Genomic DNA, 16,073 nt, shown 5'->3' on the forward strand with positions numbered 1-16,073 from the left:
ACAATTTAGGATTGCCAATGCACCTAACATGCATGTCTTTGGACTGTGGGAGGAAACCGGAGCACCCAGAGGAAACCCCTATGGGAAAACATGGAAAGTTCATGCAGGGAGGATCCATTAATTGAACCCAGGTCACCTTACTGCGAGGCAGCAGCCTCTGTGCGACACTGTGCCGCCCAAAGGTAAAATGTACTGCCCAATCCCTTAGTAGTAATCAAAAATGAAGCTTTAGAAGCAAATGCTGGATAAGTTCAGCATGTGGTACATGAATGCTAACAGCAGAAAATAAATCAAACTGAATAGCTTTAAAGTTATTGCTGTAGGGTAAGTAACAGCATAACAGTCAGCAAGATTGCTTGTTCAATGTAAAATATAGTAAATAGTGGTACACAAAAAATAACCCACAAATCATACAGTTCACACTAACACAACGCTGTATACACTTGTCTGCTATCATAATCGCATAGACTTATTGAGGATTTAGTTATGTATAATCCACAATTATCGTGACAACTTCTGAGGAAAGGGTGGAATGATTCTTGGTTTCAGTGTATTGCTCACAGAACCATTCATATGCCTTGTTCTCACCATTTTATTTAGAAGAAAAAATTCTCAGTCATTGTTTGTGTACAGCATGTATGCTATCTATCTATCTATCTATCTATCTATCTATCTATCTATCTATCTATCTATCTATCTATCTACATGAGTGTCTTCAGAGCCGTGCAAAAATAAAGAACCCATTTCAAGAGCACAAGCTTGCTTGGTTGTTCTAGTTCTTTTTCCTCCATACAGCAGAAGACAAGGAGCAGGAGGAAGAATGGTAGGTTTACAGGACGACCCCAAACCCTCATCCCTTCTAACATGCTAGCTATTTCAATGGAGTGAAAACCCAGAAGTCAGTGGTCATTCACGGACCAGGCACTGGAGATGATGGATCTTGTCCCAGATGTGCACCTTATCACGCCTAGATGACACTGTACTAGATGGTGGAGGTATCGCCTCTGGTTTCTGTTTGCTTTATTACAAATGACGTATTTTTAGTGAAGAAAGTAAATGGGTTGCCCAGAGGTCCCCCAACCCATATTCCATTCTTCATTTCTGTTTCCATAGTAGTTCCTATTACATTTTAAAGTTTGCTTTGCCTTTTGACTTCAACCATTTTTTTTCACTTTATTGATTTTATTAAAATCAAATTAAATTCCATTCAAGCAAGTCAAGTTTAACAATAACAAATCAACCCCCACCCATGAGAAACAGAACAAGGCCAGCAGAGTAAAACTAAGTAAAATTAAGTAAATAAGTAAAATAATAAATGAATAAAAATAAATAGAATAAGAAAGAGGGGAGAGAATCTGCTTCCTCAATACATATTCTGATTCTAAAATGTTATTGATTAGATCCTGCCAGGTTTTGAAAAGGTTTTGTACAGATCCTTTAAGTGAGAATTAGATTTTTTCCGGTCTCAAATAGTATATAACACCAGTTACCCACTGACTTAAAAGAGGTGGGTTAGGATTCTTCCATTTGAGCAAGATAAATCTATGTGCCAATAATGTAGTACCCTGTCAAGGGAATTACAGTTTGTTTGTCCTTCTCCACATTAAGCCCATCTGCAAGTACACCATACACAGCTGTTAGTGGATTAGGAGGGATTGTGACACCAAGGCTGTCTGAAAGACATTTAAAGATTTTGGTTCAGAATGATGTTAATTTGGTGCAGGCCCAAAACATGTGACCTAGTGAGGCTGGAACTTGATTGCAACGTTCGCAGGTTATATCTTGCCCTCAAAACATTTTGCATTGCTTTGACCCCAAAACTTTGAAATATTGAGTTTTGCTGTTGATTGTTCTGGTTTTGATTTGTGCCTCTCCTTCACTACGACATTGTCTTGTGCCTTACACACCCTTCTCCTGTTCCATTTTTCACAATAATACTCTCAATCTTTCTTTAACAAACAGAAGTAGGTGATCTCATGGGGATGACCCATTCAGCTTCTTGCCTATGAATATCTTTTATGACCTATAATGCTCTTTTTCACAGCTGTGCTTATTTTTAAAAACATTTTTTTTTCTCTTATATTGCCTAAGTTTGTTGGCACCGCCACCGTTTGTCCATCTCTACACCTTCTAATCCCGCTTATCCAAAGCAGAGCAGGGTAACGGGGCAAATGCAGCTAATCCCAGCAAGGAAAAGGCAAAGGGCAGGAACAATCTTTGGATATGCATTCATCGCAGGGCAAGCAAATTAATATTGGGGCCAATTTAGCTTCAGCAATCCACCAAATCTGCACACCTTTGGACTGTGGTAGCACATGGAAGAAACTCCACAGACAGAGCACCCAGGACATTAACCCAGTGTCCTTACTCTTAAGTGGCAGCACTACTATTGCGCCCTTGGACCCAGTCCTTACCCAAACACCAATACTATACCAATTTCCTATACTTTATTGATAAGCGTACCTGCCACCCCTTCATCTATTTTACTATTTAAGGAAGATAATAGTTTTGCAAGAATTTCAATAATAGAGTATTTTTTATTTCAAATTTCCAAATGCGCCAAAATACCTGGTCCACAATTTCTTACAACACTGTTTAAATGACCCACCTAAACAAACAGATGAATACAGGTCAAATGGCTGCTTTAACAGTGAAATGTTTTGATGAGAAACAACTATAGAAAATGTCGTTACTTTACAGTTGTCCTTGTTTTAAACAAAAAATTAAGAATTTTTGGAACACTTCACTGGCAACTTAATTTTACACCATCTTGCATTTCTCTCATGGTAGCTTGGTTTTATAATGGTTAGAGCTTCGAACTCACAACTCCAGGTAACTAGGTTTGAATCCTTGATCTCTTGTAGATATGCACGTCATCATGTTGAGTGCCCAGTATAAACTGGGACAGTTCTGTGCAAGTCTGCCCATTCCCATGGTTTGCTCCTGCTTTGTTTCCATTTGGACCAAACAACTCTACAGTACATGGACTCTATAAATATGACAATCTGCCAGCAGTAGCGGTTTTGTGTATTTTATATTTTCGGAAACATTACTATGATGTAATTTTCTTAAAGTTGAACCATAAAAGTTCATGGAAACAGTGTGAAGAAGGATATTCATTTAATAAGGAAGAAACAATGGGGAGACCATTTCTGCTTTTATATATTTACTCCTCTATGCCCCGAGGCTCTGACCCAAACACCCTGATTGGCATTTAATTTTTCTTCTGCCATATTTACAGTATATTTAATTTCATTATTTTAAAAACACCCCGCAGATGTTATAGGCTAATATTTATTGTACACATAGATTTCTACTGTAAGTGTATTTCAATACCAAAAACTAATCTTTAAAAGGTATAATATACTAGGTACAGCATCCTGCACTGTACAGTATATGCAATACAATTATAATATTATAAAAAACATATTTGCCACTTTTATATTTATAGTGCAGATACAATTTATTTTGGTCCGATCAAAGTGTACATCTTTTTCAGCACAACTGGCTGCCAGCTTGGGAAAAAATATGGACATATAATATACACGGCAATAAAAAGTTCTTAGAAGTTTGAACACAAACAAAGATAAAACAGTAACAGCTGAGTGGTAAATATATGGTAGTTAAAACATGCTTCTGACCAAAATATAAGTACTGAAGTAACAGGAATGTAAAAGAAACAGTTAAAAGCAGATATCACATGAACAATTTTGATACAATGCATATGAAAGTCAATCCCTATTCAGTACAGAATATTACGGAAGTACAAGAGTGCTAAACAAAGAAGTCAGTCTACTTATTTATTTATTTTTATATTTTGTTTAACTCTGACATGGTCAATTTTACAATTGTTTAAAAGGCATCATTGTACATGGGGTAAAATGTCTTTATTGTGTTTTCTAGTACAGCATTAATGAAGCCAAATAATCAATTTCAGTAAGCAGGTATTCTCCTAAAAAGGACACATAGGGACTCAAAAATATCTCCAGGCTTGTCCTTGCATTAATACTCAAAAACATGAACCAGTGGCATTCAAGTATATATTTAAAGGAGAACAAAAGGCATGCATCTAGATTATCAGAATACTGGTTATGTCAAAAGTATTACATGTCACATTGATGAGAATTTACTGAAAATACATGCATAAACTTACTGCATTATCACTATATAAAATAAGTGAAAAATATTATTTAAAAAAAAAAAAACAAACCCAAAAGAACAGAAAAATTATGTGCAAGATTTCTTTATACTGCCAAGGACTAAGATGAACTGGACTACACAGTTATGAGCAGCAGGTACTACATTAAAGATAATACAGAAATAAAACTTTTCATTATGTTTCCAAAAATACTAATCAAGAAGATAGCTATTATTCTCTAATACACTTTTCATTGAATATCCATTATGAAATTACATCTAACTTTAGTAAACCTGTCACAATATATTATACACATCTATAAGTCTGTAAACTGATACAGTATACACTCAAGACTGTAGCTAATGATTACTTTCTGTCCATTTCAAATTCCTTATGAGCCAAAATAAGAAAACAATTATGTTCATCCCATTTCTGTTTCAGAAATGTGTAGCTGTTTTGGCCATAGTGATACTCTCCTCTTTATGTACATACAGTATGTGATTTCAGGTAGATACTGAAGTTAAGAACTGCAGATTCAGGGATTCTCAATTCTCAGCTTTTCTCTTTGTTGATTCTCTTCGGCCTTTGGATCACGACACGTGCACTCATCTTGGTCACAGGCAGCGCCAAAGGTAATAACCTGAAACATAAGGATAAAAGTTTTTTTTTTGCCTACTTAGACAACTTTAATACAACAAACCCACAGCAATATGAAACCAAATGTATTCATGGATTCTAAGCAGTCTCTAGCTGCACAGGTTTGTGCTTAATAAAGCATTTGTGCGTAGACCTGTCTGTTTTTTTTATTTGACTGTTCTATAACCTTGATCAAATTACTTCATTTCTCAGTTCTATTTCCAAATAAATTTATTACATGTTGTTGCCACCAGTGAAATGTATATTGTGCATTTATCTATTTAAATAGTTAATTTAAAAAGCCAAATTTCCCCCTGGGGACAAATAAACATCTATCTATCTATCTATCTATCTATCTATCTATCTATCTATCTATCTATCTGTCTGTCTGTCTGTCTGTCTGTCATGGCAGTGCTCTCAGACAATTGTAAAGATGAATAAAAGAGATTTCTATATTGTTATTCTTTTAATGGCAAACCAAAGTATTTTAAGACAATGCAAAGTTTGGGACACTAAAGTCTTACACTGGTCACCAAAGTGTTTAAGACAAAACTAAGCTCATATCTGAAAACCAAGTGTTTTGGAGAAGCCCTTTGATTATTTAAATAAAATTCAGAAGCTCCTTCACGTCACAGGTAATGCAGCATGTGCATCATAAGTCTATTCGGTAGAAATCTTAGCAACCATGCAGCATTCATGAAAACTAGAAACACAAAATGCTGACACCCACAGAAACAAATGCACAAAACAGCAGTACCAAATGAAATGGTGAAAGAATGATGCCACCACATTAATGGTAAAAATACCAAATAAATTGTAAACCAGAGACTGAAAATTATTTTAACAACTCTGAAAGGGACCATATTTTTTTCTGATCAAATATTTATTACAATTTAAATAACATTACTGAGTACTAGAAATAATAACAGCAAACAGGTTTCTTATAAAATAGTCAAAAGAAAAACATTTTAAAGACAGTAATAACAGTAAAAATACTAACTCCCACAAAATTTGTCCTGCTAAAAAGGTAAAAAGAAAAATGGCCAGAGCAAAGCCTGGCAGGGAAACACATTTAAAACCTCAGACCCCACTAACACAGGATTTATGAAGCAGAAAGAGGAGACTGACAGCTACCACAGGCCATCTGACTCCATAGAAATTCCACCAGAGCACGCCATTTGTAATATATGAAGTGGATGACCCATTGATCACTGCCACTGTGAGTTCTAGGAGAGTAAGATTAAAAAATGAAGCTTGCCAAATACAAAGGAGATAGAAAAGTCAGATTTCCAACAAAGAAGCTGATGATGGCTTTCCAGCTATTGTGGATCGAAAAAATAGCCTCTGCTAGATAGAACAGTGATAGTGAGACAAGAGATCCAATCAGGTCAGAAAAAATCTGAGGAAGAGAAGAGATGTTAATGTGAAAAACAGTCAAGAGAAATTTAGTGGTAGACAACCACAAAACCGAGGCACTCCCAAAACATATGTAAAAAAGGACCTGGGATGCTCAGTTGACAGAATGGATAATAGTGATTAGTGGTTAGATCTGTGGCAAAAATTTTTTCTGGGAGTAAAATAAATATGATGAACAACCCTAAATTGAATGTTTTGAATATTGGGGTTCTTAGAGGAAAATAAAATGCAACTAAAAATAGATTGCCAAGAAAGCAGGAGAATCGAGGGAAGTTCTCACTGCCAAACAAAGAGGATTGTTACAGGTCAGTATCAACACGTATATCATATCTTCTCCTTGTTTTGGGACCTCCAAAATGACATCACAGCAAGTGCCTATGAACACAACAGGAAAATGCAGTAAACATGAGAATACTATGGCTTGAATCAATAGCCAACCTCCAATTAAATGCCAGAGGCCTGGTTATATATGAAAATATTTATACTGGAAGTAGACTGTAAGAGGCAACAGAGTAATTGTAATTTCCCGGCAATGACAAACTGGAGCATTGCATCCACGTAAGGATTGGTACAAAGAATAATGGTACCCTATTTAAAACATAGCTTTCACACACCAAACTCACCTTGTAGTAAAAAGTGGAACTGTGGAGAAACAAAAAGGAGCACACAAAGATAAAAAATATAGTTTTTTGCCAAGATATGCCTACAAATATATTCCTTAAAATGAACTGACAAAAATAAATTCAAATACAGGGCCAAAAAATGCTTCTTCTTGAGATTCCTCAAAACTCTACTATATGTCCTATGTAGGCAAAATCAAGGAAGGAATTTACTGTGCTTTTGATCATTTAAGATAAAAGATGGGAGAACTAAATACTTTTACCTTTTGGAGCCAAAATAGTTTCCATCAAAAGTAACAGTGGTAACCGGTCAAATGGCAGGCCCTATATATAGGAGTTAAAGTGAATGCTAGGGAAATTGGTTGACAAAGCGAGACTTTAGAGTTTTTTTTATTGTTTTATACTTTTGTCTACTTAGTTTGAAATCTTGAAGAACAGACCTTAAGCTTCTGACAACAATAATAATATCTGAACTAAAAAAGATAATGCTCTGATAATGATGTGTGTGTCTTCTTTAGTGAGCGTGAAGAGGGGAGTTGCTGGAGGGCCCCATGTCTCTGCTCCATCCTCAACTGCTTTTTTAAAAACTGACAAAAGTGTTATCTTTGTCTCTCTTTATTTTTATCTTGCTTGAGAACACAAATCTGGGAGTGCAATGGTGATCAGCATCTTCTTACTTTTGCTTGACTTGAATAAAGATTTAAAGCACCCAAGTTGTATAAATCTGTGTATCTCCATATATCTGCTGTGTATGGCTTTATTGCAAATAAATATAAATCTCAAGTAAATCAAATAATTATCTAATTATTACCAGTGAGCGAAAAAACTATATTGTCCAATTCCTGTCCCTTAAGGGCACTTGAGGGCACTTGGGTTAAGCTCTTTATTGGTGGTAAAACAGGTTTCAGTTAAAGATTTACCAGTAAAGACAGTCCCAGTCAGCAAACAGCCTGCTATTAGAGGTCCCTAGTGCTGAATGCTTATGATATAATATGGACAGTGACATAGGTAAGGGCTGACAGGTAACAGCTTAAGAGCTGAATAGCTGGTTTTGACAATTCTTCTTTTCCCCTAACGTAAGAGGTTAGTTGGAACCTTTCTTGTTATTTGGAACCTTTTGTGATCTGATAATAGGATAAAAACCCTACCTTGAGTGAAGTGAATTAAAACCATCCAAAGAATTGAATGTGTGAATCACAAAAACCGTGTGGTTCACAGAGACATATACAGTATACAGCAGATAAACATAATCATTATGGAAAACCACCGGTAGAGTACACACTTCATTTTTATTCCCTATTAGGTGCTCAGCCATTTCTTTTTGTTGGGCATTTGAATTAATGTGTACATGGAGACCTTATGAAAGTGTTCGTTAATTGTGTTGATAAAAAAGTGGAAAGCTGGAGAATGAGGAAGTATCAAGAGCTGTCAGCACACAAAAGGTCAGTAACTGATCATGAAACAACTGGAACCAAAAGTAGACAGATGCCAAGTCAAATGCAGTAGAAAAATACCAAACATATCCAGTAAATCAGACAAAAACACAAAAAGGTTTAAGTGGAAATTGTTAGAAAAAGAACATAATCGAGAGACCATAAACATAAGAGATAAAGTTATGCCATTTACCTACACCGACGCTTCATTTTTTTTTGATAAAATCTCTGCACTGATTGTCTAAGCAGATGCTTATGAAATGGAACTTCAGTGATTTCAATAAACATTTTAGTTTAGTTTCATCTGACAATATGGCAAAGCCATAAACAGACTATAGTGACCCTAAGCATCCTAGCAGAGCTACTCTATGGAAGCCATATTTCACTTTCTAGATGTCACTTCTTTTTTTGTGTGCTGAGTGCTGAGTGTACTAAGTGTTGTTTTAAATTTTGAAGATCCGAGCAGTTTTCTAACTTTTAATATAAATGTTTTAAACACCTGTATCAGTTGCCCTCAATAGTTTGGCATTCACTTAATCAATTTTGAATTAAACAATTATTGTAAATTGAGGGCATTTTTATAAACTATTAAAAAAATCTTGATTTATTTATTAAACAAAATATTCATGCAATGGCAAACATTGCCTTCTTACAATTTATGGGACAAAATGGAATTTCAGTCCTTGCGAAATAAAAGTATGATGTATAGCAGTTGAGAGTTACTTTATTCTAAAAGAAGCAATCCCAAAAAAAGAAATAAAAAAAAAACAGTTTTTGGAGTAAGAAAAAGGCGTTTAGGATTAAAAGAACTCAATAAATTTATGTTGTGGTAAAAAAGTGCAATTGCTCAATAATGCCAATCTTGAAGCATGTGGAGTGATGAATTAGTTCTAATTTTGACATAGATTTGGTGAGGATAATAAGTTAAAACAACACAACTCCAAATGAATAAGCATGAGTGATTCCAGATGAAGACAGTAGAAAAAAAATCAGCTGCTCCTTGTCTTCTAATAAACAATTTATTAATATATGTTGTCTAAGGTAATACTAGACATTTCATTGGAGAATATCCCTACTCTGTAGAAATACAATATTTTTCCTCTGTAGCCTTTTAGGACATTTTGTTACAATGAACATACACCACACATCAATAGACTGCACTTTTTATTTAAGTTAATTTAAAAAGTGAAATTTAAAAAAAAACATTGAGAAACAATTCTAAAGTAGTCATTACATCAGAGATGAAAGTTTCAATAAATAAAGACATCCATCCATTTGATGTATGTGTTTAATCCAGTGTGGGGGCTACAGGGAGCCAGACTCTATTCCAGGAGGGCATTTCATCATTTCCATCTATCCATCTATTTTCAAACTTTCTTAAAGAATTTCAGGGTCACAGGAAGCCCACGTAAACCCGCAGAGAATCAGGCACAAGGTAAGAACCAACTCTTTAGATCGGGGTCCCATTCTATAGCAACATAGTATTCCATCTATTATTAAATCAATCAAAATTAGTAAAAGTAGCATTTTAGTTGTTTTTGGCATTTAGGTGCCCACCCTGCATTTATTTTCTCTGGTTTTAAATGCATGACATAGAGAAAAGAAGAAAGGGGGCACTATTTTGCAAACAAAATAATTTTGGTTTAAGTATATATGTGAAAATATGCTGAAGTTGTACAAATACTAAATAAGAATATAGATGGATGTGTTTATCTTGTAATCAATATAATTCTGTAAATATGAGTAAGCATACAGACAATTCTTTAGCAATATTAACTTACTGATCAATTTTTAATGATTGAAAAATTGCATTTCTAAATCTTGATCAGCATTTATTTGTTCTGTAATTTTACAATAATCTACAGTAATAATACCTTCCTGTATCTATCTGTATCTCTGTGTCAAGCTAACAGAGTCTCACACCGATGTCAGCAGACACATAGCCACAGGTAGGTGGGGAGTGAGCAGTTCCCACCCAAAAAAACTAAAATCAGTATGAGTAATGTTTTTAACTTTTTTGGGCATTTAGGTGCCCACCCTACATATCAAAATGCCCAGTTGAGGACGACACCCTTGTCATGCCACTAGATGTCAGCTAGCTGTACTTACATTATTTCTGTACTACAGCATTTCATATCAATTGAGATTGTGTATGTTTTACTATTAGGAAGAAAAAATGAGAACGATACAATTATTAACTAGGCATTTTTTCAACAAAATAATCAATATTTTCCAACAATGTTAAAAGGGTTCCTGCTTAGTAGTAGATACATTCTTGAAAGGCACTCCCAATGAAGTTGTATAAGCAACGCTTATTAAGTATTTACACAAATTACAAGCCTTGAAAAATCATCTTTAGAACAAGTAGCCATCCTGACATTTGCAGTTTTAGTAGACAGCAAGCAATTCTTATTGGCCTTGGAAATAGTCTGATATTAACTAAGAATGGTAAGGATGTGTGGGTTTTGTTATTCTGTTTGAAAGCTTGTTTTACACATAAGACAAACATAGCACAGCGAAGAATGACAACAATATCATTACACACTGCTAGTATCACATTTCACATTGCAGACTCCACTGATAGTTGGAGTTATTTCTGTACAATGTTTTCTGTTCTTTTCTGTCTTGGCACTTCTTCAAGGCCTCCAATTTTCCCCCAGAGCCCACACTGTTAGACTGACTAGTAACCATAAACTGAATGTCTGCAAATCACAAGGGCTTGATGATGTTGGAATAAGTTTGATCTCTCCGAGATCACTAAATAGAATATATATATATATATGTAAATATATAAAGGAAATGATAATTCATACTGTATGAACTAAAGTACACAAACATCAAACAATGTAATTATCATAAAGAAATGAAACATATAGAGTGTAAGAACGCAACATATAATGAAAAATTATTTCATATACATGTAATTTTTCACAGATACAAAAAAATACCATAATGAGTTTTACTACCATCAATTCAAATTAAGTGTGGATGCTGCTGTGAAATTAGACCTCCATTTATATTAAAAGTAATGAGATTTAGAATTTTTCCATTTTTTTTCTATATAAGCATTTTTACAAGATTTATATAAACATAATATGGAAATGCTAACCTAGTAATTGTGGCACCAGGAATAAACATGAATATTTCACTATTTAAATATTTTTAAAATTACCTGAAGCCAATGGCATTTTTCCATGAATGGAATTCTCTCCTAACTGGATTTGGTTGGTGTCCGTGCTCATTTCGAATAAAACGCTGCTTCAACAAAGCTATTTTTCAATCCAAGAAAAGCTACAGTCCATCAAGTCAAGTCAAGTCAAGTCGGGGAGCATGCACTGGTACAGTGCGTCGCCGCACCCACTACACGAAGGAAACAACTTGGGATCCCGGTTTGCAACCCCCCCAGGCAGACACGGGGTCCAGTCCCGCACTCCAGAAATGACCCTCTATCTGCCGCAGCTAGATGTTACATGGGCGACCCCTTGGCCTGGTCCAGCCACTCGGGTCCCCCAACAATGATGATACAAGCCAGATCACCCTCAAGGAAACGTGCCACATGGCAATACTGCTGTAAATGACGCTCCCTCACAATGCAGGTAATGTGCCTCATTTGGGACTCCATGAGCAACTGCTCATTCGACACAAAGTCAAACCAACTGTACCCAAGAATTTTCCAGAGAGACACAGTACCAAACGAGTCCAGTCTTCATCTCAGGTCACTGGATAGCGTCCATGTCTCACAACCATATAGCAAGACAGGAAGCACCAGGACTCTAGACTTGGACCTTCGTCCTTTTGCATAGATATCAGGAGCGCCACACACCCCTTTCCAGCAACCTCATGACCCCCCATGCTCTCCCAATTCGTCTACTGACTTCACAGGAAGAGTCACCAGAGACATGAATGTCACTGCCAAGGTAAGTAAACCACTCGACAAGGTCAACACTCTCTCCGCAAACAGACACACTGCTGATGGCTGTGCCCAAGAGGTCATAAAAGGCTGGGATTTTGGTTTTTATCCAGCACACTCGCAAGCCCAGACACTCAGACTCCTCACTCAGTCTCTCGAGCGTCCTGATCATCCGTCTATAACAGTCCATAACAACTCAAAATTGAAAACAAAAACTACACAAGAAAGAACAAAATTATAACTGGTATTACATTTTGTAAATGCAATGAAGTAATTTATTTTATCATAATACTTTGTGCTGTGCTGTTTGTCACTCAACTTTAAACGTTCAGCTACTCTGCAGTGTTTTGATTGAGTATATTGAGGGATGTGTTATAGGTAAAAGTTTTCCAAGCAAAAAAAAAAAAAAAATTAAGAATCAAGAGGAGTCAGATATTTAAAATATTCTGAGATTTTCTAATATTTATAGAGAGAAAATTGCAATATTTCATTATTAATCTGTAATTTTGCTCAAATCTTTTTTTGCAGTTAATTTCATTTGCACTTACAATGGACACTTTGACTTTGTGCAAATGTATGTATAATCTGAAATACCAGCTCCGAATACAACAACACTAATTTACACAATAACATGTATTTATATAGCAGATTGTCATATCGAAATGTTGTTCAAAGTGCTTTAAAAAACAATAACAAGTTAAAATGGAAGAATCCAACAGAGATTAATAAAAATTATGTCAGGTAGTTTGTAAGTCCTCTAATTTTTATAAAATCTGAATTAGCATAAACTGCCCTAATTCACAGTGCTTATTAAAATGTAATGATTTACTTCATGAGGTAGAAATACATAATGAACAAAAATAGTTGCATCAAAAATTTAAAGATGTGCTTAAATTTAAAAGTTTAAAGTCTAAATATTCTCAATTTATCATATTTAATCTTCTGGAAGTGGCTCTTAGAGTGCTAGGACCATGATTATAAAATAAAATATCAAAAATATCATATTTGTGATCAGCAACCTTTAAATAGCATCAAACAACACTCCACATTCCTACATTACTAATCCACATTTTTTCTAAGTACTTTGACCCTACAAATTCCATTACAGTGTGAATCACTGTGGTTGGCTGATGAGACATGCACAGCTTCAGGCCCTTTTGATCTTTAATGCTGAAGACACATCGGTTTACTCTTTATCTTTATCAATGGTGTAAAAATTAGGAGAGAGCAAAAAGCTAGATGTCTTGCATAATTAGGCATCAAGACGTGTCAAACAGTATATTGTATCTGAGGGTTTTCTTAGACCAGTGAGTCAGGAGGTGCCAGACCAAAAAAAAAAAAAACTAAAGTGATTTCAAAACATTCATAAATAATTCTTATGAACACAAATTTGATAAAAGTCCATGTCCGATATGATAACATATGTTATGGTCAGGTGGCCAGAGAGGAGAGCAAAAGAATATCTGGGACGACTGGCAAAGATGTTTAGAAAACAAACCTCTAGGAGTTCTAAAGCAAAAAGACCAAAAGGTTTGCTTAGCTGCTACTTTCTATGTGAAACTGTTAAGATTGGGAACATTTCAAATTAAGCTATACAAATGTCCTTGACATAGATTGTCACAATGCAAGCCACATGGTCGTACCTGAAGCACCGTTTCATTTGGATTGGTTAGTTTAAGAAAAATTAAGTCAGAGATGCACTGAAATGTAAATATAATTCAAGTGTTTACAAAATGATTTGGAAACTTTAATTCAAGAGAAGAGAGTAAGTATAGAAATATCAAAAGAAGCTGAAAGACACAAAATTGTGTGATATGTAAAAGATTAATGAATAATAACTAACAATGAGTATAAAAATTCAGTGAATAAAACATGTACCGTAATTTCCTCCACATAATATATCCCCTGTAGCTAATCATACAATATAGCTGTATAGCTTTATATGACCGATATAATAAATGTACAAGTAACACCTCTTTAGCACTCTGAAATAGTAGGTGGTGTCACTCTCTCTCAATATTTAGACAGCGGTTCAGTTTCTAACTCTTTGGAGTTTTCAGTATTCTTATGTGGGTTTCCTTTGGAGCGTTTGGTTTTTCCCCAGTCTCAAATGATCATGTGAAGATATTTATCAAATCAAAATACGGGCAGTCTCCAGGTTATGTATGAGATAGGGACTGTAAGTTTGTACTTAAGTTAAATTTGTGTGTACATTATTTTAATAAATTCTATTGTTGACCGACTGTAACCAAGGGCTCTGCCAATGAATGATGGGAGTTTCACTTCTCTTTGACCTTTTTTATTATTTGTACTTTATTTTCAATGGTGATGTTTTTTCTCTTCTTTACTATATCCCCGGCACTTGCATCAGATTTGTGTTTCAGAGACATTCTTGAAGGGTGAAGACAAGGTTAAGATGAGCTCTTCTGCACAGCACTGTACACGATATCACAGCGGGAAGGCACCCGTCGTCAGCACGTCTGATGTACTGACAAGAGACAACTTTCTGCTATGCACGTAACAGTACAAGCAGGCTTGCTATTGAGAATGAATGGGGGCGGTGAGGGGCGGTTCATCACCAGCCCACCTCACAGTCAACTCCACTACAGTATGCTGCCTGCAGTGTCCGCACACCGAGAACGAACACGGTGTGGCTAATGGCGGGTAGTGAATCGCCCACCAACGCCCCCATTCAACAGGCATCCACCTGAGGCACACTACAATGATTCCCCCCGTCGCCCTGTTCACCCTCAATGGCCTCCGTTCAGCCACAACCGGGTTACCGCTTGTAGCCTCACCAAGCACACACCGAGAACGAAAGGGGCAGCCGTGTGTGGTGGGCAGCAGTGAAACCGCTTTTCGCCGGGAGACACCCGAGGGACATTACATTGCACGAGCAACGAAATCGCCCAGCTTCCGTCTAGCCACCGCTTGCAGCATCCCCAGGCCAAAGATGACGGAGCGGCAGTTACTGAGGTGCATGCATCACAGCTGTGGCCCCGTTCGTAAGTCCATAACCTGGGGACTACCTGTATACCTCACTAAGTCTCATTAAGTGTGGGCATGCATTAAAGTATGCTGTGTAAGCAATCCTTTCTAAATGCTAATATCTTCATTGGTCTTGATGCTACCATCAATGTCGATTTCCTGCTTTTTGAAATGCTGTACAAGAACGGCTGGTTCAGTATGTTTTAACAAATATACAATGGTATATAACAAAGGCAAAGCATTTTACATGCACAGTGTTGTGTATGGTAAGATTAATCAGTAAACCTGTTACAAAAGGTTCTCTGCAGTGAAAACGTCTTGATTATAAACATTCTGATAGAAAGATAGATGGATAGTACTTTATTAGTCACAAGTTTAGTACAACTTGAATACAAAACTGAAGTTGAAATGTCACAATTAGCAGTTTATCATAGTTCAGTATTATATAAAAACCTAATTTAATGTTTCCTTTCATTATCAATATGAAGATAAACATTTTACTTAATTGAAAAAAAATCTAAATAATTGTCATATCAAAATGTATTACAATTTCCAAGGTGTCTTAAACCTAATTCATATTTATGTACTGTAGTTCTTTATTTGTAATAATTCACTGTGTTTTAATAGTTTGGGGAAATTGTGAAAACTTAATTACCATAAATAACTGCTGCAGTTTTGTGGCACAACAGAAATAATGAGGAAACCACTCCGGATGAATACTGTGATGAGATTTTATTGGCCCCCGGGATACGTGCTCCAAGTTGGCGGATGTGCAACAGAATTTTTGGAAATTTAATGTTGACATTTATTACATTGGTAATAGCATGATAAATCAATATGTTTTCAGGGCATTTTAGGTCACTTTCAAAAAAAGCTTTTTTGGAGGAAATATAAAGCTTGTTAATAGTCCAAGCACAGATACAAAACCAGTT

General features: G+C 35.7%; 1 protein-coding gene across 2 annotated transcripts in view; it reads right to left on the reverse strand.

The window, feature by feature from the left end:
* Positions 1-3,457: 3,457 nt before the first annotated feature.
* Positions 3,458-16,073, reverse strand: part of pappa2 (pappalysin 2) — a 240,372-nt gene continuing 227,756 nt past the window's right edge. For both annotated transcript variants that reach the window (XM_039735653.1, XM_039735652.1), the window contains exon 23: positions 3,458-4,778. In XM_039735653.1, coding sequence (XP_039591587.1) covers positions 4,674-4,778 — 105 coding nt within the window. In that variant the 3' untranslated portion in view covers positions 3,458-4,673. The remainder of the gene's footprint in view (positions 4,779-16,073) is intronic.

This window comes from Polypterus senegalus, chromosome 14 (assembly GCF_016835505.1).
Source record: "Polypterus senegalus isolate Bchr_013 chromosome 14, ASM1683550v1, whole genome shotgun sequence".
NCBI classification, from domain to species: Eukaryota; Metazoa; Chordata; class Cladistia; order Polypteriformes; family Polypteridae; genus Polypterus; species Polypterus senegalus.